The 25,213-nt window shown below is 37.1% G+C and overlaps 4 protein-coding genes across 4 annotated transcripts; 2 read left to right on the top strand and 2 right to left on the bottom strand.

Annotated features, from left to right (window-relative positions):
* The first annotated feature begins 4,455 nt into the window (after positions 1–4,455).
* LOC111898766 (UDP-glucose 4-epimerase GEPI48) lies at positions 4,456–7,588 on the top strand. Its single transcript, XM_023894643.3, has 9 exons — positions 4,456–5,070; positions 5,671–5,720; positions 5,805–5,940; positions 6,014–6,115; positions 6,195–6,422; positions 6,512–6,590; positions 6,686–6,768; positions 6,866–6,957; positions 7,176–7,588. Exons 1-9 carry the CDS (start codon positions 4,882–4,884, stop codon positions 7,255–7,257), a joined length of 1,041 nt encoding a protein of 346 aa, XP_023750411.1. The 5' UTR covers positions 4,456–4,881; the 3' UTR covers positions 7,258–7,588.
* Positions 7,589–7,946: 358 nt separating this feature from the next.
* Positions 7,947–8,750, top strand: LOC111898767 (photosystem I reaction center subunit II, chloroplastic). The gene has a single exon (XM_023894644.3). The coding sequence runs from the start codon at positions 8,064–8,066 to the stop codon at positions 8,670–8,672; it is 609 nt and encodes a 202-aa protein (XP_023750412.1). The 5' UTR covers positions 7,947–8,063; the 3' UTR covers positions 8,673–8,750.
* A 681-nt stretch (positions 8,751–9,431) lies between these two features.
* Positions 9,432–10,273, bottom strand: LOC111898768 (uncharacterized). Its single transcript, XM_023894645.3, has one exon. The coding sequence runs from the start codon at positions 10,111–10,113 to the stop codon at positions 9,532–9,534; it is 582 nt and encodes a 193-aa protein (XP_023750413.1). The 5' UTR covers positions 10,114–10,273; the 3' UTR covers positions 9,432–9,531.
* A 440-nt stretch (positions 10,274–10,713) lies between these two features.
* LOC111898765 (phosphatidylinositol 4-kinase gamma 2) lies at positions 10,714–13,519 on the bottom strand. Its single transcript, XM_023894642.3, has 2 exons — positions 11,501–13,519; positions 10,714–11,347 (listed from the first exon to the last, which is right to left on the bottom strand). The coding sequence occupies exons 1-2, from the start codon at positions 12,743–12,745 to the stop codon at positions 10,970–10,972; spliced, it is 1,623 nt and encodes a 540-aa protein (XP_023750410.1). The 5' UTR covers positions 12,746–13,519; the 3' UTR covers positions 10,714–10,969.
* Positions 13,520–25,213: the final 11,694 nt, after the last annotated feature.

Below are 25,213 nucleotides of genomic sequence, written 5' to 3'. Positions count from 1 at the left end.
ATATAAATGTCTAATACTAGGAATATTTATTTGCATGTATTGATCTATCATCAACCGAATTAATTAATTAACACATTGTCTTAGTATCAAATGGTCATTGGTCTAATGATATCGGGTGTTTGAAATATACTCTTTTCCAAATGGTTAAGTTTAGAAGTATATGATTAAACGTGTGTGTGGGTTAACTATTCTAAGGATGGAAACGAGAGAATCCATCCCGTTTCGACCCACCATGTCATCTACGTGTCACATCAATATTTCTTTCACCTCTTATTTCTACCTCTCAACTTACAATACATGAAAATCAATACCTCCTAACTCACACCTTTCAATACAAGTTCTAATGCACATTTACAAGCGGATATACGATAGAAGACCAAGTTACCAAAATCATTCATCCCACATATTTCATGGTACCACACACACCTCCCCCATCTAGAGGCTTTTGCGTTTGACTCCGAACACCATAAAACACTATTTTTTTTCTTGAAAGAGTCCTAAAACACTATCTTAACGACATATTAAATTACATCATGGGATATAAACAAAAAGGTCTATTATGAATGAAGGACTTAATAAAAAACCAATTTTATATTTTTATTTTTTGGGAAAATGACTTTTATTCTATTCCGGACTAACTTTACGTCTAGCCCTACCGAAAATACTTGATACCCGAATTATCCGACTGAAATTTTCGGGTATCGGGTAAATCGGGTCGGATTAATCTAGTATCAGGTTAATTTTTTTCGGGCATTCGGGTAACTCGATTTTTTTCCAGGTTGGGTATAGGGTACGTTTGTTGGGTTTTGGGTATACATAAATTACCCGAATTATTATTTTTTCTCTTTTGTAGAGTTTGTACTCAAAAGCAAGTATTCATCACACTTAAATAACTATTACTCCTATTAATGTAAATGATGAATTTGTTTTATTATGACATTATGACACTAACAATATTAAAAGCAATTGTTGATATTTCGCCATGTTCTTTAAAACTTAACTATTTTGTAGATTATAGTTTTTTTTTTGCAACTAACAAACTTATTATCTTCACGAAACTTCAGAAATGGAAAAACTTATGACTACAATTATCTTAAACATTTTAAACTTTTAAACTAAGATCTTTAAGTATTTGTTTTTTAACATCTTATTAGATTAGATTAAGCTGTTAAAAGATTATGTAATATCTCAGGTATTATTGACTGAAAAATCTCAATGTTCAAAGTTTGTGTAACGTTGTGTTATGTCTCGTTTGTTTATATAAACAAGACTAATAGAACACCACATATTTATTTCATTAAATTTATTTTTAGGTGTCATTAAAAAAATTATATATTTCGGGTAATACCTGAATTACCCAAACCCAACCCATTACCCGAATTACCCAAACTCGAATTTAATTTTGGTCGAGTAACGAGTATTTTTTTTAACATGAAAAACTCGAATTACCCAAAACCCGAAAAAATATCCCGATCAACACCCCTATTTACGTCAAATTAAAAATATATTTTCTAACAAAAAGTACATTCTGTTCAACATTTTGTATTCCAGATTCCAGACATATTCTAGGAAAAAAAACTAAAATTATTAAACATGTGTTTGTGGGTTAATTGTTCTAAAAAATACCAACTTAGTCGCATATTAAATTATATTTTGGGATATTAAAAAATTACAGTTATAAATAGATTTTTTTAAAAGGCAAATAAATATATATCTCATTTGTTTGGAATTAAACCCATGGCCTCTTAGTTCGTAGTTAGATCAAAATCTCCATGTTAGCCACGTGAGCTAGTCCAAACTTGTACCATTATGAATAGATGACTTAATAAAAAGAACATGTTTTTTAAAGAGGAAAAATATGAGCTTTTGGAATATTTATTTTTGAACTAACTTTATGTCAAGACAAAATTACAAAAATGGTCTATATGGTTGACAAAATTATATGGTTTTGATTCAAAAAAGTTTGGTGGTGCACCATTGGTATAATTTTGGATCTTTTTAGTGTGTTTGGTCCCTATGTACTTAAAATGACTATTATACCCTTTAAAAATATATATATATTTATTTTTTTAATTTAGACTAATGTTTTTAAATGATTAAAGATATTAAAATTCTCTCTCTCTCTCTCTCTCTCTCTCTCTCTCTCTCTCTCCCCCCCCCTAAGAACACCTACTATACACCACCCTCTCAAGAACACCCAACATATCTCACCATCATCTTTCACCACCGCGATCCGCCTACTACCATCACTGTTCAACTCCACCAACCGCATGTCATCATTGCCATTTACCACCACCATCATCCTGCCACCATCGTTGTTCTCCACCATCCTATTAAGAACAAACACAATCTTTCTTTCTCTCTCCTCCTGCCATGATCGCCATTCGCCACCACCATTCGCTGCCAACCACCTCCATCTCCCCCACCCCCACCTCTTATTCCTTAATCTGAGAACTATTCACCACCGACCACCAAACCACCACTTGTCGTATTTTTTTCTATAAAACCCTACCATATGCATCTCCCTCCAAAATCTCGTTGTAAAAATCAACCCAAAAGCTTCGTAGATCTCTAACATCTTCTCATCATTCACTAAGACTTGAATCGTTAGAAATTCTACGGATTTAAAGAAGACAATGGATGTTGAACCACAGATCAATCTTCTCTGGCGGCGGTCTTGAACCACAAAATTGTTGTATGTGGTGGATGTGGTTTGATGTCGATTTTGTTTTCGAATGGCCGATGTTGCAGAAGGTGGCTTGAAGGGAACATATGAGGTCGATGGTGGAGGCACATCCATCAGATAAAAAGAGAGTAGAGGGCTAGGGTTCTACTTCCCCAATGTCCTTGTCCCAGATCAGCTTCTGATTCTTTCGAACAAGATGGGAATAAGAGGATAAGAAGTCGATTTCAAGCCGAGATTGGCATTCCCCTCTTAATTCAATCTGAAATCAAACAACGGTGTAGAAATCGAGCAACTATGGGAAAGGAGACAATGATCGATGGTGGTGATAGTCCCGTTGTTTTGGGTAGTCGATGACGGTGGCTTTAGTGTTCTTCAGTTGAAGCTTTCACTTGATTCTTTGATTCCATAAACATATTTTAACTGATTTGAGCCTAAATTTGTGAATGGTGTCATGTACGGGTGGCAAATCGTGCTATCGTTTCGTGTTTCTGTCTGACACGACAAGGTTTTTTGTAACACGAACACGACACAACACGATGTCGTGTTTTTTTTAAATAACACGAAAACGAATGAAGTAAAAAAGACAAACACGACGCGACACGACAAATATAACATCTACTAAAAACTAGTTTATTTAATGAATAATTTATCAAATATAACACGATAAAGAACTGCTAAATCGTGTCAATTTCGTGTCGAATTTTGAACACGAACACAACACGACATGACATCGTGTTTTTTATAGCTAACACAAACACGAATTCAAATTTTAGTTTCGTCATAATTTCGTTTCGTGTCGTGTATTTTTGTCGTGTCGTGTCATAAATTGTCACCCCCTAGTGTCATGATCTCATAGTGGGCAATTTAGGGTTTCAGGAAACATCAAGTTTGGGACATCAGATGTGGTGAATTGGAGGAATGGTTGGAAATTTTCATTAGTGGCTGTAAGTGATAAGACGATGGTGGTTTTCAGATTGTGCTTTTATGTTTATGTATGTGTTGAGAGAGAGAGAGAGAGAGAGAGAGAGAGAGAGAGAGAGAGAGAGAGAGAGAGAGAGAGAGAGAGAGAATTGCGTTGGGTGGGCTGTATGTGGAGGCGTCTTTTTTTTTTAAATAAAATAATAATTAAACAAAACAAATTAAAAATGAAATATATAAGGGCATATTAGTCATTTCAGGTGGGGTATGGACCAAAACCACACAAAAATACCAACCATACGGACCAAAACCACACAAATTATCCGAAATTAGACCACTGACGCACCGCCAAACTTTTTTGGACCAAAACACAAATTTTGCCAACCACAATGACCATTTTTGTAATTTTGTCTTATGTCAAATTAAACATATTTTTTTGTAACATTCTAGATACAGACACAATGGAAAATAAACTATTATGGAATTCAAGAAAATGTTCGAAATTCGATGAATAAATCTGGAATTTTGAAAAAAATAATTTATATTTTCATTAAAATTCAACAAAAAAAAGCATAGAAAATGAAAAATAAATACAATCAAAACACAAAAAAAAAATATAATATTTTATCGAAAACGGATAATATTGAACTTTCAAAATAGTAATAGATCACTTTTTGTAAAAATGTTTGGATACAAGTGATAAAACACATTGTATATTTGTATTTTATATTGATTATATTAACATTTTCTTTAAAAAGAATAAAAGATAGAAGGAAAAGTGTGTTGTATTCCACCAAACTTTATCTTTTCTTTCCCATTATGTAAGGCACATGAAGTTGAAAAAAATTGGTTACAGCTCAAAAGATTTCAACCAATTCCCGCAAAGAAGTTGATCTTCCCCAAATTTCGTGTTTCCCCCAATTGGAATTGGGATTGCCAAATTTACACTAATCAAAACCCTACTTTAAACAATCTGTTCTGTCCCCACTCAATCAGTTACCACCCCACCACATGTATATGTATATATGGAACACCCAAACAATTGTCCCATTCAATTCTCCCATCTGTCAAAACCACACACCAATATTCTCTCTTCCCTTCCGCAGATCCCCCATATAAACTGTACATAACAAAAATCTCATTCTTTTGTAGATACATGTATATGCATACACACAGAAAAAGAGCGTGATTCGTGTAGATTCAGTCGCCTGCGGTTCAATCGGATTCCGATTTGATCGCGGTTTGGTTTTGATACGTTCAATTTGTCAACGATTACAATGGCGCCACCGCATTGTGTATTGGTCACCGGTGGTGCCGGCTACATTGGTAGTCACACCGTGTTACAGCTGCTGTTAGGTGGTTACAAGACCGTGGTGATTGATAATCTTGACAACTCATCACAAATCGCTATCAATCGAGTCCAAGAACTCGCTGGTGATCATGCCGCTAACCTAGTTTTTCATCAGGTTAATGTTCTTCTTTTTCCCCCTTTTAATTTACTTACATTTTTAACAAATTGTTAGAGGCTTTGAGCAATTAAGATCAGTTGGTCAATCGAAGTGTTTTTTATATTCACTGCTTGATTTTCGAAATTGGGGTTTAACTAAACAATTTTTTTGAGACCCTTTCAATTTCGCCATTGTTTCTGATTTCTTGAAGCTTCTTCTCGGTTCTAAATTCGATTTCATTTTTATCAGTTTCCAGTTGATTTGGATCCCTGAATTTGGGTTTCTAGTAGTTGAATTGCTTTTAAGTAGTTTTATTGGATGAATCTTTATCAAGTGATGTGACTTTATGTTTCAATTGGAAATTGATTGATGGAACAGTAATGGAAGTTGGTAGGATTTCCAATTTTATTGGAGGGCTAACTTTTCGATCTTTCCTTTTTCATCATTCTTAATCTTTCAAATTTAGAATGACAAACTGTTTTAACTTTCAACCACCCATTTCATACAAACAAACAAAAAAAAAATAAAAAAAAAAATCCCACTTTCATATTTTGTTCAAACAATTTTATTGCTAGTGTCTTTTTCTTATTTTCTTCTTCTTTTTTTTTTCTCTTGCAGATGGACATCAGGAACAAGCCTGCATTAGAGAAGCTTTTTGCTTCCACAAAGTAAACTCACAACACCTTTTAAATCTCATCATAAAAACTCTCATGAAACTTCAAAATTTTTAATTAACCAAAGATTTTAAACAGATTTGATGCAGTTATACATTTTGCTGGACTAAAAGCTGTAGGAGAAAGTGTTGAAAAGCCATTGATGTATTATGACAACAATGTTGTTGGCACTTTAACTCTATTAGAAGTCATGAATACCCATGGATGCAAAAAGGTATTATTAATCTTTTTAACATTCTATTATTAATATTTTATACAAATAAATAACATGTTTATAAAATTTTCAGATTGTATTCTCTTCATCAGCTACTGTTTATGGTTGGCCAAAGGAGGTGCCATGCACAGAAGATTTTCCCTTATCTGCAGCCAACCCGTATGGAAGAACCAAGGTATAATTTTTTTTTTTTTTTTTTTTTTATGAAAAATGATTTTGTTTTTTTTGATGATTTGAATGTGTTTTATGAACAGCTGATGATTGAGGATATATTTCGTGATATATATGCATCGGATTGTGGGTGGAAAATGATAATGTTGAGGTATTTTAATCCGGTGGGGGCCCACCCAAGTGGTTATATTGGTGAAGATCCTCTTGGGACACCAAATAATCTTATGCCTTTTGTTCAACAAGTTGCTGTTGGAAGAATTCCTGCATTGAAAATATTTGGAACTGATTATTTAACCAAAGATGGAACAGGGGTATGTTTTTTTTTTTTTTTTTTTTTCTTTTAAAATTTTAATTTAGTTTGGAAAATGAATATATTTTTTTCTTTAATATGAATTTTCAGGTACGTGATTATATTCATGTTGCGGATTTAGCAAATGGGCATATGGCTGCATTGAGGAAACTCTCTGATCCAAAAATAGGTTTGTGAATTGTGTCGCTTTTTCTATTATTATTTTTTTAATATATTTTAAGAATCTTGAATGTTTTATTGATAATGTGATTATATATATTTTAGGTTGTGAGGTTTATAATTTGGGAACGGGTAAAGGAACTTCTGTTTTGGAGATGGTTGCAGCGTTTGAAAAGGCTTCAGGAAAGGTATATAGTCATTTTGATTTTTTTTTTCAGATTTTATAAAAAGAAATTAAAAAAAAAAATAGTCCATTTTTATAAGGTTTTATTTTTCGTGTTACAGGAAATTCCTCTAATAATAGCTGAACGAAGGCCTGGTGATGCTGAGGTTGTATATGCTTCAACAGCAAAGGCAGAGCGTGAATTAAACTGGAAGTGAGTTTTATATTATTTTTCAGTATTTTCATTTTCGTAAGCATTCTTTTATTTGTTAGATGTTTAAAAATACATCAATATAAGCAGAACGAAAGACTCTTGTTATTAAATAAAAAATATTTGAGAAAATGCCTAATGGCAACCGAGGGTAAATTTGTAATTATGAACTTCTGTATTAAATCGTTCTTTTTGTGTGTGTGTGTGTGTGTGTAATGTAGGGCAGAAAATGGGATAGAGGAGATGTGCAGAGACCAATGGAACTGGGCCAGCAAGAACCCTTATGGGTATCAGAACAAATAATCAAAGGGGTAAAATTGGAAATTTGCAAAGTCAGCGATATAATAGGAGTATAATACAAGTGATGTTTACCTGGTTTCCTTTTTGTCTTCTTGATAGAAGGTGTTAGGTAGGCTAACGACGAAAGTTAAAAACAAATAAACAAGTCAATAGTATTTAGTTATTATTATTATTATTATTTTAAAAAAAAAAAAAAAAACTGTATGGGGATCTTTTTACTTTTTACATATAGAGTCGGCTTCTTGTATATGATGAGATCTGGTGTTTATGTAGCAATGGAAGAAGAGACATATTACATTTCATTACATATATATAACAATATCCTGCTTCTATATATTTCTTTCCCTTTTTCCTCTATTTCTTTGAATTGATCCGATACACAACAAATAGAGTATGATATGACAGAATAGGTTTAGTTGGATTTTTACTTCTTTTGATTGAACAAAGGATCTTTAAATGGAATAGAAAATTACATTTTTTTTTTTTTGCTTTGTTGGATTTTTACCATGTACACAAAAGGAATTATATATTACGTAACACAACAAATTAGACCTTAAAATATTCTTGAAAGTGGTATTTTCTAAGTGGATTTTTGTTTGGATAGAATTGTATTTACACGTGGCAATAGAAGAAGATATGAGGGTGGATCAGAAACTACTCTCTCATTGGCTATCAGAAAATCTTCTTATCCAATAACACTTACCAAAAACATCCACCACCGGTACCACCTACATCTAAAACCCACCACCATCGCCACCCAACTTCACAAAATTCTTCGTCTTCTTGATTCAAATCACCCACCACCACCGATGGCCATGGCTACCCAAGCTTCCTTTTTCGCACCTACAATCCCCACTCAAACCTCTCCATGGAAACAATCACAACTCACCTCCTTCACCACCGTCAAACCAACCAAACCCACCACCCGATTCACCACCATCAAGGCCGCGGCGGCAGGGGAAGTCCCCACCAAAGAAGCTCCGGTGGGATTCACCCCACCTGAACTCGACCCCAACACCCCATCTCCAATCTTCGCCGGAAGCACCGGCGGCCTGCTCAGAAAAGCTCAGGTGGAGGAGTTCTACGTCATCACATGGGAATCGCCAAAAGAACAGATCTTCGAAATGCCCACCGGCGGCGCCGCCATCATGAGGGAAGGACCGAATCTGTTGAAATTAGCGAGAAAAGAACAGTGTTTGGCTCTTGGGACAAGATTGAGGTCAAAATACAAGATTAAATACCAGTTTTACAGGGTGTTTCCGAATGGGGAAGTTCAATATTTGCACCCCAAAGATGGAGTGTACCCGGAAAAAGTTAACGCCGGCCGGCAGGGGGTGGGTCAGAACATGAGGTCAATCGGAAAGAATGTTAGTCCGATTGAAGTCAAGTTCACCGGAAAACAACCCTATGATATTTGAATATGATCATGGATGGTTTTCTGATGGACTGTGATTATGTAATTTTCAAGTTAATTAATTTAAAGAAACATTTTCATAGTTTCAAAGTACATGTGAATTTTATAACATAACTAATCAACCTAACAAAAGATTACGAACTAACTCCAATCTTAAGAGACTTGTGAATTTATATGTGATCAACTTTTGTTATGTTTACTAGTGTTGACGAATTTAACAAGTTAGATATTTTGGCATGACAAGAAAAAAAAAATAACCACAAGCTCCGATTTTGGCTGTTATGGCCTTCGATATGATAATTGCTCAAACTTCTAGCTTTGGAATTCGATTAACACACGAATGAACTAGCAATGTATCAACATAAAAGTGAATATTATTAGACCTGTTGGCTTAAAAACCCATTCAATGTTTTGTTTTTGTAGCATCTTGCTATTTAATTTGCTTTTAATAAAAATATGAAACATTAAGATGTTAGAATAAAAAATAAAAAAAAATAAGTGGATAATAAATATGCAGATCTACACATTTCCAACAAAAGTCGCTGGAGTTTAATTAGAAAAGCATGGTTTTCATATATTTTCCACATCATCTTCGTTAGAGTTCTTGAGTTCTTTTTGGGTGAGTTTTTCATCTCCATCTTCGAACCAAAATTGATAATATTGATCGACACGTTCACACCATTTACCAAATTAAGCCATTTAGAGGCAAAAGTTTAAGTTTTTATGTTTTTAAAATTTTCAAACTACATGTGCTAAAACAATCTAAACCTTTTATACAATTGCATTGATTTATAAAAAGAAAAATATTACAATTGCAGAGAAAATGAGCTTCAAAATACATCCAACACACAGTTATTACAAAACTAGCAGCGAAAACCTAAAACAGATCCACCATTAATGGCGATAACGACTTTACACTCAGCTGTAGCTTCCACATGGTGTGTAAAGAAGTGCAAAACCCTGACCCGACCCGGCATCTCCATTTTAGTTTCTATCTCCAAACTGGGTCCAATCCGTAACCCGTTCATCCCCTCCGGCTGACGGTTAATCACCGACAATAACGGAAAAGACTTGACGGAAAATGTGGCAGCCATGTACTGCGTACGACGGGCTTCAATCTTGCCGGAGGGAACAAACATGAACCCCACCTGGTTTCCGGCGTAGAGGAGTTGTAGAGAGCTGTCATAGTGTGTGAAAACGCCGCGGTTCGGGTTGTTGACGGCGATGTAGTGGGAGATGGTGAAGGTGACGGTGGTGTTGGTGGTGGAGAAAGATGGAAGTTGGACGGCGGTGACGGCGATAGCGGGGGTTTTGGGCTTGAATAAGGTGAAGAAAATGATGAGGATGATGATTGTTATGAAGATTAAGAAGATGGTGGCCACGATGCATGAAGCTAGATTTGTCCTGCCGGACGGCGGCGGCGATAGATTTTTCCGGCCTCCCATTCGGGTGTTGGGTCAAAGAGGGCTCTGTTTTTCAAAAAAGAGCAATAAAACTTCTACTATTTCGCATGCTTTTACTTTTTCTCATGCAATGAGTTGAAATATGTATCTTTAATATATAGTTTTTACATATAAATCAAGAAAATTTTAAAATGAGAAATTCACATATATAATTATTTTTTATCTTCTTATAAAAAATTATTAATATTGATATGAAATTAGTTAAATATCAGCAAAGAATTAACAGTTTATTTTAAATTTAATTTTAATCTGTAAAATTTTATATTTTTTTATATATCTAATAAAAAAATTAAATATATTTAATAAATTATAAATCAGAGCTATAATTGTCTGGCACAAGGGAGCACAATAATTATTACTGACTTCCCTTGGGCAAAATTGTCAAAAGCTGAAAAGAGAAAAGAGAGCAAGTGGGGCCAAACGGAGCTCGAACTGCGCGGAGGAGGAAGGTGGAGGTAGCGGTGGTCATCAGTCACACTCGTGGTGGGGTTGGGGAATCTTCCTTTAACCAGATTTAAGCTTTAAAAACCCTTCGATGTTAAATTTGAAAGGAAAAAAAATAAAAACAAACTCAAATTTACATGTTTTTTAACACATCAATTATCATAAGCAACAAAAGCTTTGTTACATAACTACAAAATACAAATCATTCAACTACAAACCCAAATTCAGCAACAAGATCTAAAAAACACCATTGCTGATCTTGATCACACTTTTATTCGTATCACTCCAAACTTCCGTCAATCACCTCAACAGAAATTCAAAGCAAATACTTCATAAAAAAAAAAAAAAAAAAAAAAACTAAAACCCAACAAATTACTCAAATCCTATACGAGCCTTAAACACACACATTCTCAAGCTCAGAATCCATGATCTTAGAGACAGTTTCAAGAAACACAACCTCACTCATTCCTGTGATCATGGAATCATGGGCTTTTTCAACAATCTTTTCAATCATGGATTCTTTGTTTAATGTTTCTCTACACATGATTTTGCCTATGGTGAAGGGGGAGAGCCCTTTTTTTGCACCTTTTTTTAGAAGCATGGTGGAGATGCGAAAGGTACGTGCACACTCGAGTGAAAGGTCCCACCCATATGAGCTTAAAAGTGCTATGTCTTGCTCTGCATCTAGCGAGTTTATGTAGTCAAGTGATTTTTGTGAGTAGGGTTCGCGCGCTTGTGGCCAATAGAGCCAATCAAACGTGCAATCTTCGAACTGTAAAACAAACAACAAATGCAAGTTAGACTGGACAAGACATGACATGACAGAACAGAACAGGTTGTACTGCTCTAATGCTCTAATATAAATTAGGACATGACAGGACAGGACAAAACAGATTGTACTGGATTTGCAGATAAAGAGACTTACATTCTCGGGCAAGCAGTATCCATGATCGATAGGAATCAACACAATCCGATCACTTTCGCGGTTCATCAAAATATTTCCCGCATGCCTATCGGCATTTGCGGTTCTCAAATCAAACACCGTGATCTTATGAACCTCTTCCACTGGAAAATCCCGAGGCCCCAAATCCTCACAACTACCACAATTCTTAACAAACATCTGCAAAGATCCAATCTTGATATTCTTTTCACCACCATCATACCCTTGTGGATGATTAAACTCTTCATTCAAACACTTTACCATGATTGTTGGGGGCACACCCGAAAAACCCATCTCCATTTTTGTTGACCGAGGTCCGGTCAACGGATGGTCAAGGATGTAGGCTGCAACTTCCCTCAGTGCACCTTCGCCTACCTTAGTCCCCCTCTTTAGTCCTTCACCATTTGTTGATGGAGGTAGCCCTTGAGGGTTGTTAACAGCCATTGGTTCTTCATCTATGGGTTTGAAAATAGCAACGTGTTTTTTCCCTGATGGGTGTTGCATAAAATACGCGCCACCTGTCCCCTCTGATGACCTAATCGGTTTTTTTATTTTTTTTAAACCTTCTGATGCTGAATGTAACATGTCCCATATGACAGGTGGAATTTTCAAATCAGGATTGATGATAATAGGCTGCAAAAGTGATTTGTTTTGAATCTTTTTGTTTCTGAGATCTTTTCTAGGTTGAGATTCTTGAGGTTTCTGAACAACCAAATGAACAACAGCATCTTGATTCTTGCAAATGTCATCAATGAGTCTTTGATCATCAAGCTTTTCACCATTACACAAGATTTCTTGATCATCAATGTTAACAAATGGAAACCCTTTTGCTTGTTCTGATATCTTCTGTTTCAGATGCCTTATGTTTCTAAACCTTTCAACTTGGAATTTGAATTCTTTTCTGAAAGCGGTTTCAACTGTGATTACAAGAAGGTTAGAGACCCTGAGAATTAAATGAAGAACATCACCACTTGAAACACCGTAGTCTGTAAGAAGAGTGTTGTTTCTTGATAATTCTTTTCCTTCGAAAACTAGCTTCTGTTTCTTCACTAGAAACCCTTTACATGTTTGAATCCTGAGTTTTACTGAAGCAATGGAATCGGATTCCAGAATACACATGGGAATCACAGAATCAGCGACAGTTAGGTATATGACAATGGATTTGTTCCGGTTATGAATGAAACCGGATTCTATGTGGATAGGACTCAAAGCAACATCAACAGCTGACATTGTAGCAATCCGATCACACAAAGTGTTAAACTTTTGGCTTCTTCTTCTTCCTCTTCACTATCTTCTTTTTTTACAACAATATTCGTCACATCTCAATCAAATAGAACATGTATTACACTTACAACAACAACAACAAACGAACCCTAAAGAATCAAAAGGTTTCAACAAACAAAAGTAATTACTTTGTTCAGAAACAGAAACACAAGATAAGAACCAAAACCCTAATGCCCTTTCAACAGAAGGACCCCCAAAAGAGCCTCGTATCAAAGGGCATTTTACTCGATTAACTCCAAAAGACGATTCAGCTGTGAGAATTTAAATAAGATCAACAATATCTCTTGTAATAGAAATCAAGTGGTAAAAAGCGAAGAGATCGGCGACACGAAGGGGGACAATCAAGAAATGGAGCGTGTTTCTAAAAGATGAAACTTTTTTTTAAACAATTTTCGTGGATTCTAACCTGGTTGGGAAGAACCAAAGGTCAATTTGAAGAAAGTGATGAGCTTATATCGATGTTGATGATGATGAGTTGAGACGTGATCTGTTGATGAAGTGGTTACCAAAAATAGAAATGCATCGGAGGTGAGGTGGTGTGACTTGGTTTTAGGGTTCAAATGATTGTGCGAGAGTTTCGTCGGATTTATGATTCCGGGGAAAATGTCGATCGGTGGTGAAGTGAGAGAGCGAAAGTATAGCCGTTGAGTTTGGTTTTTGTCTTGACCTGAAACATCATCAACAATGATGCTTTGTATTATCAACTATCAACGGCACTTTCGAGCGTCTTGCTTTCAATTTTTGCTTTTATTTTTATTATATAATAGTAATAAAAAAAAAATAAACATATTATTTCTTCATTTTTTAATGAACATACTTTTAGGAGTACAATTTTTATGAAACATAGTTTTAGAAATATTGTTTCTGAATTTATATTATAAACATATAATAAATAAAGCGACCGATTATTTAATATAAAACTTGGTTTGTGATAAATATTTTTTATATTTAATTATAAACATAAAATTTCAAATTTTATTTTGAATAAATAGTTTCTTAAAATAAAATTTTATTAACACTCAGTTCCCAAGTTTAACTTAGGACGTGTTCAGCACAAAGCATTTAAGAGCTTTTAGCGTTTGACAAAACGTTCCATTTTAAACAGAAAACATCGTTTGTCACTATAAACTTCAAGCGTTTAGTTTAAATAAAACGCTCCAAATCCAAATGTTACTTCATATAGCGTTTAACAAAACGCTACAAGCTACTTGCTACCAGCTAATTTTGTCAAACACGCCCTTAATGAGGGAAAAGAAAGAAAATGAGTAAAAATGGGAAGAAAGTTAAAAAAAATGGTGTTCTAAAATTTCATTAAAGGAAGGAAATAGAAGAATATGTAAGGATCGTGTTTCCTCCTAACTTTCCTTCTGATTTGGAAGGATTCAGAGAGAAATAACAAAATGTTTAATTTTCCTCTCATTATCTCCAACTCGGGTACACAAAATACAATTTTTTTTCCTTTTATTTCTCTTCCTTTCTTTGCTAAAACTCGGGAACTAGGTCTATAACATCTCAAAAATTATGAGGTAAAATTTTCATTTTTAATTCAACCAAAACACCAATTATCTTTTAATCATACATTTAAAATGTAACATAATAAAACAGTCATCAGAGTACAATCCCAAAATCATCGTATTCCGGAAACATGGGTGGATGCATTGCGATCAAGCCGGACTCTTCCCTTTCGAATCGGAAGTACTTGAAACATAACCATAAAATTGTAAGCAAAAAGCTTAGTGAGTTTCCCAAATACCACATACCATACATACAATTGGGCCTAACGCTCGCATTGGGCTCAACCCGCATATTGGCCCTAGCCCTGCCAAAACAATTGGCTAGCCCGATCATACAAATGCAAAAGTCACAAAGACATTTAGCACTCCACATAACATAGAATAGGCCTAGCCCAACATAGCATGCAAAATTCACAAAGACAAATAGCATAACTTAACCTAGTGGGGTGACATTGGTGTCTTCAACCCAGAGGTACAGTGAGGAAACTTACCTCAATCCGTTGATAATAAAAAATTGCTCAGGTCGCTGAACTGAATAATCTCGCACTAACTAACAATAAATACAACCTTAATTAATAATTAACCCTCTAACCCAAAATCCAAAATCCAAGGCCCAAACCGTAATCCAATTTCCTAAAGGGTAAAAGACCATTTTTACCCTTCCCATAACTAGTCCAACCTCTCATGGCCCAACCCTCAAAAGGCCCAAGGCCCAAAAGGCCCAAATTGAACTCCCTAGGAGTACGCCCCGTGTACCAGAAGTGTACGCCCCGCATACTCACCCTCAAATCACAATGCACAAGTTGTTTATGCACAAAACCAACATTACGCTGAGCGTACTTCTATGTACGCCCAACGTACTCATCAGAGGCCCAATAATCTGAAATAAGCTCTTAATGGTTAAGACAAACGCATCCAACACACTTATCTGATCCTAAATGATGTATTAACACATAAATTTGGCAACTTTATGTGACAACCCGAAATTTTTATTCGGTCAAACCCTAAAAGTCAACCCCTTCGTATCATAAGTTAATGTAATTATTTCTTTTTTTTTTTTTTTAGAAATATAAAGTTCGTTTGATTATTTTAATATTATTTTTAAACGAACGGGTGAAATAAAGTGTCGTCTCGGGTTTTAAATTTCAAAAACCGCAAACACCTCGCGTCTTAGAAATTCTCGACCAAACTTTTATGTTTGGGTTGAAAATTCACCCAAAAACCGTAAACTCATACCTATGTATGAGTTTACTCCCCAAAAGTTAGTTAATTGTGTTTACTCCCCAACTCCACAAAAGAGTAAACTTGTAACGCCTGTGTTTCCGGGCTTGCCATTTTTAGCAATATAATAGTCTAGGTTAACCTTTGTAACCCGTTTTGAAATAATAGAAGTGTATTATTCGAGTATTATGTGTTTTGTGCTTAATTGCTTAATTATGTGGTTTGATTAATTAAGAATAAAAATAAGCGTCAAAATTCAAGTGTAAGATAAACTTGATATCTTTGAATAATGTTGTAGTAGTTGAAACGAGGTTTCCGAATATATATAGAACGCCCAAATCTGACTTCGTATGAGGAAGTTATGATTTATCGAAGTTTCGACTTAGCGGTATGCAGCCTGAAATACTCGATTTGAGATCGAGCGATTTTTAGCCGAAGCAATCTAAACGAGGATCGAAGGTCTCGTTGTTGGTATCGAAGCGATAAAAAGTTAGGCGAGAACGGACGTCAAACGAAGAAGTTATGAATTTATAGCGAAGTTTTTCTGTCGCGGCCTATTAAAAATAAATAATAAAAATAAAGTCAAAATTAGCCGACGGAGTCTAAACGAAAGTTGTAGAGCGTAGTCTCTCCTACGCGTGGATATAAAGAACGTCGAAAACGGAGTTCGTAGGAAGAAGATATGAATTTCCGAAGTTTATTAATTATTTTGTATTTAAATTAAATCTTTAAATCCGGCATTATCCGAAGGGGAGTCAGCAGTCCGATCCGAAGTACGCCCCGCGTACTCCGAAGAGTGTCGACACTTCGGATGACGCATGCAGTGACGATTTCGGAGGCCTGTACGCCCCGCGTACTCCGAGGCTCCAGCCTCCTATAAATAGGATGCGAGGGCAGCCGACCCAATTGTCAATTTTCTCTCTTCTCTCTCCCGTTTTGCATCGTTTTGCGTGCCAGAAATACCCCGAAGCCCCGGTATTATTCACGAGCCCCAAGGCAAGTCCCGAGATCCCGAAGATCCCGAGAAGTGCGGTTCCCGAGACGAAGCTCTGCCCGCGAGAAGTTCGATTTTTGTGGAGATCTTCCAGATCTGCTAAGGATTACTACTTCTGCAAGTCGTAGTGCTGTCCGATCATCTTCTGATCAAGTGAGTGTATACTACCTTTCATAAACACGATAATAATACAAGTATGGTTTGAGTGTATTAAGTAAATTGTGGTTTATATGTGTGAGTGTGTAGTTACTTTCTTCTAAAGCATAACTATGAAGTATTTTATACGATATACTTGTTATGTGTATATTTTGTTGTTATATGAGTGAATGTATATTCACTTTATTCTATCTCATAGGTCTGATTTGTTTCTATGAAATACGTGTTATGTGGGTATGCCTCATCTGTTATGTGGAATATATATTGAACGAGAATGCTATACAGGTTTTAAACTATGTATGAAAATATATATTTTTATCTACTAATATGTTGGGTAAAACATAGGTAGATAGTTGGTGTGTAATAAACAGATGAGAGGCCTCGATGTTGTTGTTGTTGTTGATCTAGTTATTCAGCGGAGTATGGATAACGACCACGGACTCTTTCTAGACAGTCCTGTGGAACGCTAGCAGGCTCATAACCTGTAGGTGTTGTGAACGATGTGTTCACCGGTGTACTCTATCCCCCTCATGGTTGCCTTTAGGATATTTATTATTGAGGAAACCCCTTAGCAGTAATGTCCGTCCCGATGAAAATCCTAGATTAGGTCCCTTGAGATAGATGTTGTTTTAGGGACGTAAAGTGAGGATAACGGGAACGGGTAATCGGGATAGTGTTGGTTGGTGAAATTAAATATAATTTATTTATTGTGGGTTGAAAACCCTATATGCTCACCAGGCTCCCAAGCCTGACCCACTCAGTTTTATTTGTATTACAGGAAGTGGCGCAAGGGCGTAAGATGGATGGATCATCTTGTTGTTTTGTTTACAAGTCTGTATATGTATATATTTGTTGAATGACTTGTAATGTTTATCGTTTATGCTTTATGGTCTGTATCAGAACATGACATCTCGAGTTTTGATTATATAACGAAAATGCATCTCTTGATGAAATGCTTTGGTAAACATTGTTTTGTCATGTTTTGTTTTGGGAACAAATTCCGCAACTGTTTCACATCAAAAGGATTTACTCTGAAATTATTTTAAAAGCATAAATGAAAATCGGTTTTTTCTGGCCGTGATTTTGGGGATGTCACAGTTGGTATCAGAGCATTAGTTTAAGCGAACTAGGAATTTGTAGGATTTCTATACTTAAACTTAGAATGCTAAGTGGAATGTTGAGATGTGTGTCTGTTGGATTTTAGACACGAGCACTAGTTTATTTTAGGAAAGTTGCCTAAAATGATTTTATGTGCTAAATGTTATATGTTGCCATATATGATATCATTTGTTCGGATCTACGGTCTGTTGCCGACCGGATCTGGAAACCTTATGTGTGTAGGATTCTAAGCGTATGCCTACGTTATTAGAACTAGCATGTAAACATTTCGGAGTAATAAGGATGATTTGAATATCTATCATGAATGAGGATCTAATTTCACCTTATTCAGTGTGTAGATCAAAAATGGTGAGAACAAGGAGTGGCGTTGGAAACGCGGATGAAAACAGGAATCAACCGCCAGTGATTGAGCAAATACATGTTGTAGCAGCAGCACCAGAACCAATAACAATGGCTGCGGTGCAAGCCATGATTTGGGCTATGCTAGCCGAACAAAGGGAGGAGATGCGACAAATGTTGCATGATAATAGGGATGAACCTATCATACCTGTTGAGGAACCCGAATTGATTTCCGAGCAATCGGAGGAAGGGAACAATAGTCGCATGATGAGTCAAGTTGGGACTCAAGGGGAACGAAGAAACGATCCAGAAAGGAGAAACAACAAGGATGGGCGAATGTACAAGAACTTCTTGGGCGCCAAGCCGCCAAGTATTTCTGGAAGCCCAAAGCCTGTTGAGATAATGGATTGGATCTCCGAAATGGAGATGGTATTTGAAAGTTGCGACTATAGCAACAAATAGAAGACCGTCTTTGCGGTTAGACAACTGAAGACTGGAGTCTTGAGTTGGTGGAAGTTGTTGGCTGATACTACGCCACGAGGAGAAGCCCTGAAAATGTCATGGGAGGAGTTCTTGGAACAACTAAGGGTGCAGTATTGTTCAGAGATAGATCTGATTGATTTGAACAATGAGTTCCAAAACTTGAAGAAGGGGAAAATGAGCATAGATGATTATGCTACTGCATTCACTGAGAAAATGAAGTTATTTCCGTACCTAGTGCCAACGGAACTCTCCAAGATTGAGAGGTTTGCTAATAGACCGCCTGCCGACTTTGGTCTGACAGTCAAGATGGCAACTACTCTGAAAACGGTTGTTCGTGCAGCTAAGAATATGGAGGCCCAGCAGAAGGAAAAGGGTCTGGAAAGGATAGATGTTGGCGAAAAGAGGAAGTTCGATGGAACTTCAGGGTCCAACAAGAAAAACAAGTTCTCGAAGTCTGGTTCGAGGGGAGGTGGAGGCGAAGCCAAGTGGTGCGACAAATGTAAGAAGAAGCATCATGGAAAATGTGAGGTAGTGGCTACGTGCTACAAATGTGGAAAGCCAGGGCACTATGCCAATGATTGTACCCTCTCTAAGATGGTTTGCTATGGTTGTGGTGAGGAGGGACACATGTCGAGGGACTGCCCGAAGAAGAAGGAGGCAGCTAGACCTAACATTCCGCCAAAGCCAAAGGCGAGAGCATTCCAGATGACACTGGAAGCTGCTAAAGATGAAGCTGATGTCGCTTCAGGTACCTTTCTCGTTAACAATTTGCCTGCCCAAATTTTATTTGATTCTGGAGCCTACTACTCCTTTATATCGCATGAATTTGGTAGAAAGCTAGCTTTGCCTGTTGATAGACTAGATAATGCCTTATTAGTCGAAGTTGCTAGTGGCAAGTTTGTACCTGTTAGCCATCGTATGAAAAACATCTTAATTCATCTGAATGGGAATAAGTTCCACGAGGAATTATTGCCTATCGAACTTAATGGTTTCGACATCGTATTGGGAATGGATTGGCTTAGCGCCAATGACGCCGAAATATTATGCAAGAAGAAGATAGTGAAAGTAAACCCGCCTGGAAAAGATTCGTTTATGGTGTATGGAGATAAACGCAGAGTAAATTCTGGAATCATTTCTCTAATGAAAGCTAGAAAATGTTTGACCAAAGGGTGTACATCATACATAGCATTCGTGATCGATGCTAAGAAGGAAAAGAAGGTGATGCAGAATATTCCAGTGGTGTGCGATTATCCGGAAGTATTTCCCGAAGATCTTCCTGGATTACCGCCTAATCGACAAGTGGAATTCCATATTGACTTGTTGCCAGGGACGACGCCGATTGCAAAAGCACCTTATCGATTAACACCAACGGAGATGAAGGAGCTAATGATGCAACTTCAGGAGTTATTGGACAAAGGTTTCATTAGACCTAGTTCATCACCCTGGGGAGCTCCGGTGTTATTCGTGAAGAAGAAAGATGGAAGTATGAGAATGTGCATTGATTACCGCGAGCTGAATAAGGCAACAATAAAGAATAGATATCCGTTGCCGAGGATTGATGACCTGTTTGGTCAATTGCAAGGCTCGAGCTATTTCTCGAAGATCGACCTAAGGTCAGGATATCATCAGTTGAAAGTAAGAGAGCAGGATATAGAGAAGACTGCATTCAGAACATGATATGGACACTACGAGTTTTTGGTTATGTCGTTTGGACTAGCCAATGCTCCAGTAGCATTCATGGATTTAATGAATAGGGTTTGTAATCCGTTCCTTGATAAATCCGTGATAGTGTTCATAGACGACATTCTGATTTACTCAAAAAGCCAAGAAGAGCATGGCAGACACTTGCAAGAAGTGTTAGAAGTTTTGAAGAAGGAGAAGCTGTATGCTAAATTCTCCAAATGTGATTTTTGGATTCGTGAAGTTCAATTCTTGGGTCACGTGGTCAACCAAGAAGGGATAATGGTTGATCCAGCGAAGATCGAAGCTGTGATGAAGTGGGAACAACCAAAAAGTCCCACGGAGATTCGAAGCTTTTTAGGATTAGCCGGATATTACCGAAGGTTTATCCAAGGCTTTTCTTCGATCGCTAATCCGTTGACAGCTTTGACCCACAAAGGAGCTACTTATGCTTGGAGTGAGAAGCATAAAGAAGCGTTTGAGAAGCTAAAGAAGAAGCTATGCGAGGCACCGATACTTTCTTTACCCGATGGAGTCGAAGACTTCGCTGTTTATAGCGATGCGTCTGGGGTTGGATTGGGTTGTGTTTTGACCCAAAGAGAAAAGGTGATAGCATATGCGTCTCGACAGCTGAAAGAGCATGAAAAGAACTACCCGACTCATGATTTGGAGTTGGCAGCGGTGGTTTTCGCTCTGAAAATATGGAGGCATTACCTCTATGGCACGAAGTGAAAACTTTTTACTGATCATAAGAGTCTCCAATATCTCTTTGATCAGAAAGAATTAAATATGAGGCAACGATGCTGGCTTGAATTACTTAAAGACTACGACTGTGAGATACTTTACCACCCCGGTAAAGCTAATGTTGTTGCTGATGCTCTCAGTTGGAAAGTCAATCTTGAAAGGAAAAGGCCAAGAGCGTTGAGAATTGAAGTTGTCTCGACTATTTTGGAAAGTATAAAGAAAGCTCAGAGTGAAGCTTCTGAAAAGAATGACCGAAAGGAGGAACGTTTGGGCAAAACGTTGGTGTTCGGTGTAAACAGTCATGGACTGAAGGTGTTCCAAGATCGGATTTGGATACCTAAGACAGGAGGAGTCAGAGATCTTCTGATGGAAGAAGCTCACAAAACCATGTACTCGATTCATCCTGGTAGCACTAAAATGTATAGGGACCTGAAACCCTACTTCTGGTGGCCGACGATGAAGCTTGATGTTGCAAAGTATGTGGCTGAGTGTGTGAATTGCGCGAGAGTCAAGACACAACATCAAAAACCGTACGGGAGTTTAGAACCTTTGCCTGTGCCTATGGGTAAGTAGGAAGACATTGCTATGGATTTTGTCACTAAACTGCCCCGAACAAAGAATGGTCACGACATGATTTGGGTGGTCATTGATCGATTCACTAAGAGTGCGCATTTCATAGCAGCCAAGGAGAAATGGTCTATGGAAAAGCTTGCGAATTCTTACGTGAAGGAAATTGTGAGGCTTCACGGTGTTCCGTTAACGATTGTATCGGATCGTGATAGCCGTTTCACCTCGAGGTTTTGGAAAAGTCTACAAGAGGAATTGGGTACCAAGTTGTGTTTAAGTACAGCTTACCATCCGCAGACTGATGGTCAAAGCGAACGAACGATACAAATACTTGAAGATATGCTGAGAGCATGTACTCTGGAATTCCTAGGTAATTGGGATGAACATTTACCTTTGGTAGAATTTTCCTATAATAATAGTTTCCACTCGAGCATTAAGATGACACCTTACCAAGCTTTGTATGGACAAAAGTGTCGTACGCCGTCTTGTTGGCTTGAGGTTGGGGAAAAGTAGTTTATGGGACCGGAGATGGTTCATCAAACTACTGAAAAGTTGAAAATAATTAGGGAAAGAATGTTAGCAGCTCAAGATCGTCAAAAGAGCTATGCTGACAAAAAGCGAAGACCGATAACTTTTGAGGTTGGAGATTCGGTTTTGCTTAAAGTCTCGCCGTGGAAGGGACTTATAAGATTTGGTAAAAGGGGAAAGTTGAGTCCAAGGTTTATTGGACCTTTTAAAGTTCTTCAGAGGATTGGGAACCAAGCTTACAAGCTTGAACTACCAGAAGAACTGAATGAAATTCATAACACTTTTCATGTGTGTTATTTGAGGAGGTTCACGGGAGAAGTTCCCGACATGATTCCACTTTCGGATTTGAGAATCGATGAGAACAAAAGGTTGATTGAAGAACCAGAGGCAATTGTTGACCGAAAGACTAAGAAATTGCGACGCAAGATGGTTGGATTAGTGCTTGTCCGATGGAAACAACGAATGGGCCGAATCTCACCTGGGAGACGGAGAGTGACATGATGGGTCGCTATCTGCATTTGTTTGTTGATGTGTGATTCCGGGGACGGAATCATTCTAAGGTGGAAAGAATTGTAACGCCTGTGTTTTCGGGCTTGCCATTTTTAGCAATATAATAGTCTAGGTTAACCTTTGTAACCTGTTTTGAAATAATAGAAGTGTATTATTTGAGTATTATGTGTTTTGTGCTTAATTGCTTAATTATGTGGTTTGATTAATTAAGAATAAAAATAAGCGTCAAAATTCAAGTGTTAGATAAACTTGATATCTTTGAATAATGTTGTAGTAGTTGAAATGAGGTTTCCGAATATATATATAGAACGCCCAAATCTGACTTCGTATGAGGAAGTTATGATTTATCGAAGTTTCGACTTAGCGGTATGCAGCCTGAAATACTCGATTTGAGATCGAGCGATTTTTAGCCGAAGCAATCTAAACGAGGATCGAAGGTCTCGTTGTTGGTATCGAAGCGAGAAAAAGTTAGGCGAGAACGGACGTCAAACGAAGAAGTTATGAATTTATAGCGAAGTTTTTCTGTCGCGGCCTATTAAAAATAAATAATAAAAATAAAGTCAAAATTAGCCGACGGATTCTAAACGAAAGTTGTAGAGCGTAGTCTCTCCTACGCGTGGATATAAAGAACGTCGAAAACGAAGTTCGTATGAAGAAGATATGAATTTCCGAAGTTTATTAATTATTTTGTATTTAAATTAAATCTTTAAATCCGGCATTATCCGAAGGGGAGTCAGCAGTCCGATCCGAAGTACGCCCCGCGTACTCCGAAGAGTGTCGACACTTCGGATGAAGCATGCAGTGACGATTTCGGAGGCCTGTACGCCCCGCGTACTCCGAGGCTCCAGCCTCCTATAAATAGGATGCGAGGGCAGCCGACCCAATTGCCAATTTTCTCTCTTCTCTCTCCCGTTTTGCATCGTTTTGCGTGCCAGAAATACCCCGAAGCCCCGGTATTAGTCTCGATCCCCGAGGCAAGTCCCGAGATCCCGAAGATCCCGAGAAGTGCGGTTCCCGAGTCGAAGCTCTGCCCGCGAGAAGTTCGATTTTTGTGGAGATCTTCCAGATCTGCTAAGGATTACTAGTTCTGCAAGTCGTAGTGCTGTCCGATCATCTTCTGATCAAGAGAGTGTATACTACCTTTCATAAACACGATAATAATACAAGTATGGTTTGAGTGTATTAAGTAAATTGTGGTTTATGTGTGTGAGTGTGTAGTTACTTTCTTCTAAAGCATAACTATGAAGTATTTTATACGATATACTTGTTATGTGTATATTTTGTTGTTATATGAGTGAATGTATATTCACTTTATTCTATCTCATAGATCTGATTTGTTTCTATGAAATACGTGTTATGTGGGTATGCCTCATCTGTTATGTGGAATATATATTGAATGAGAATGCTATACAGGTTTTAAACTATCTATGAAAATATATATTTTTATCTACTAATATGTTGGGTAGAACATGGGTAGATAGTTGGTGTGTAATAAACAGATGAGAGGCCTCGATGTTGTTGTTGTTGTTGATCTAGTTATTCAGCGGAGTATGGATAACGACCACGGACTCTTTCTAGACAGTCCTGTGGAACGCTAGCAGGCTCATAACCTGTAGGTGTTGTGAACGATGTGTTCACCGGTGTACTCTATCCCCCTCATGGTTGCCTTTAGGATATTTATTGTTGAGGAAACCCCTTAGCAGTAATGTCCGTCCTGATGAAAATCCTAGATTAGGTCCCTTGAGATAGATGTTGTTTTAGGGACGTAAAGTGAGGATAACGGGAACGGGTAATCGGGATAGTGTTGGTTGGTGAAATTAAATATAATTTATTTATTGTGGGTTGAAAACCCTATATGCACACCAGGCTCCCAAGCTTGACCCACTCAGTTTTATTTGTATTACAGGAAGTGGCGCAAGGGCGTAAGATGGATGGATCATCTTGTTGTTTTGTTTACAAGTCTGTATATGTATATATTTTTTGAATGACTTGTAATGTTTATCGTTTATGCTTTATGGTCTATATCGGAACATGACATCCCGAGTTTTGATTATATAATGAAAATGCATCTCTTGATGAAATGCTTTGGTAAACATTGTTTTGTCATGTTTTGTTTTGGGAACAAATTCCGTAACTCTTTCAAATCAAAAGGATTTACTCTGAAATTATTTTAAAAGCATAAATGAAAATCGGTCTTTTCTGGCCGTGATTTTGGGGATGTCACAAAACTCCAAGAACTCTTTCAAGTATCATCCTAGTTTTGATTCCAAACCTTCAATCTTGTAAGTTTTCTAACCATTTTAAGTTAGTAAAACACTTAATCTAGTGTTTATACATCTAATCATCCACTCATATGTGTATTTTGACTAGATTTCCAAAACACCAAGAACACACACTAAGTGTTCTTGGCCTTTTAGCTCAAATCAAGCCTTCTGATGGTAAGTGCTTCCATCCTTGAGTGATTTTAAGCTAGTATTACATTTGAACATCTAGAAATTATGTCAAGAACACAAGGCTAGAGGTGTTCACAGTCCAAGGAGATGCTTAGACCGTAAACAC

The sequence above is a fragment of the Lactuca sativa genome, chromosome 6 (genome assembly GCF_002870075.4).
Source record: "Lactuca sativa cultivar Salinas chromosome 6, Lsat_Salinas_v11, whole genome shotgun sequence".
In the NCBI taxonomy this organism is placed as follows: domain Eukaryota; kingdom Viridiplantae; phylum Streptophyta; class Magnoliopsida; order Asterales; family Asteraceae; genus Lactuca; species Lactuca sativa.
Note: the sequence above shows the minus strand (reverse complement) of the source record. Positions and strands in the feature narration are given on the sequence as shown.

Bases quoted from the DNA above. Each gene is read 5' to 3' on its own strand.
- LOC111898766 (XM_023894643.3), top strand. From the start codon at position 4,882: ATGGCGCCACCGCATTGTGTATTGGTCACCGGTGGTGCCGGCTACATT. The intron at 6,591-6,685 runs GTTTGTGAATTG...TATATATTTTAG, and splicing joins ACTCTCTGATCCAAAAATAG to GTTGTGAGGTTTATAATTTG. The intron at 6,769-6,865 runs GTATATAGTCAT...TTCGTGTTACAG, and splicing joins TTGAAAAGGCTTCAGGAAAG to GAAATTCCTCTAATAATAGC.
- LOC111898767 (XM_023894644.3), top strand. From the start codon at position 8,064: ATGGCCATGGCTACCCAAGCTTCCTTTTTCGCACCTACAATCCCCACT.
- LOC111898768 (XM_023894645.3), bottom strand. From the start codon at position 10,113: ATGGGAGGCCGGAAAAATCTATCGCCGCCGCCGTCCGGCAGGACAAAT.
- LOC111898765 (XM_023894642.3), bottom strand. From the start codon at position 12,745: ATGTCAGCTGTTGATGTTGCTTTGAGTCCTATCCACATAGAATCCGGT. The intron at 11,348-11,500 runs GTAAGTCTCTTT...TTTGTTTTACAG, and splicing joins GATACTGCTTGCCCGAGAAT to TTCGAAGATTGCACGTTTGA.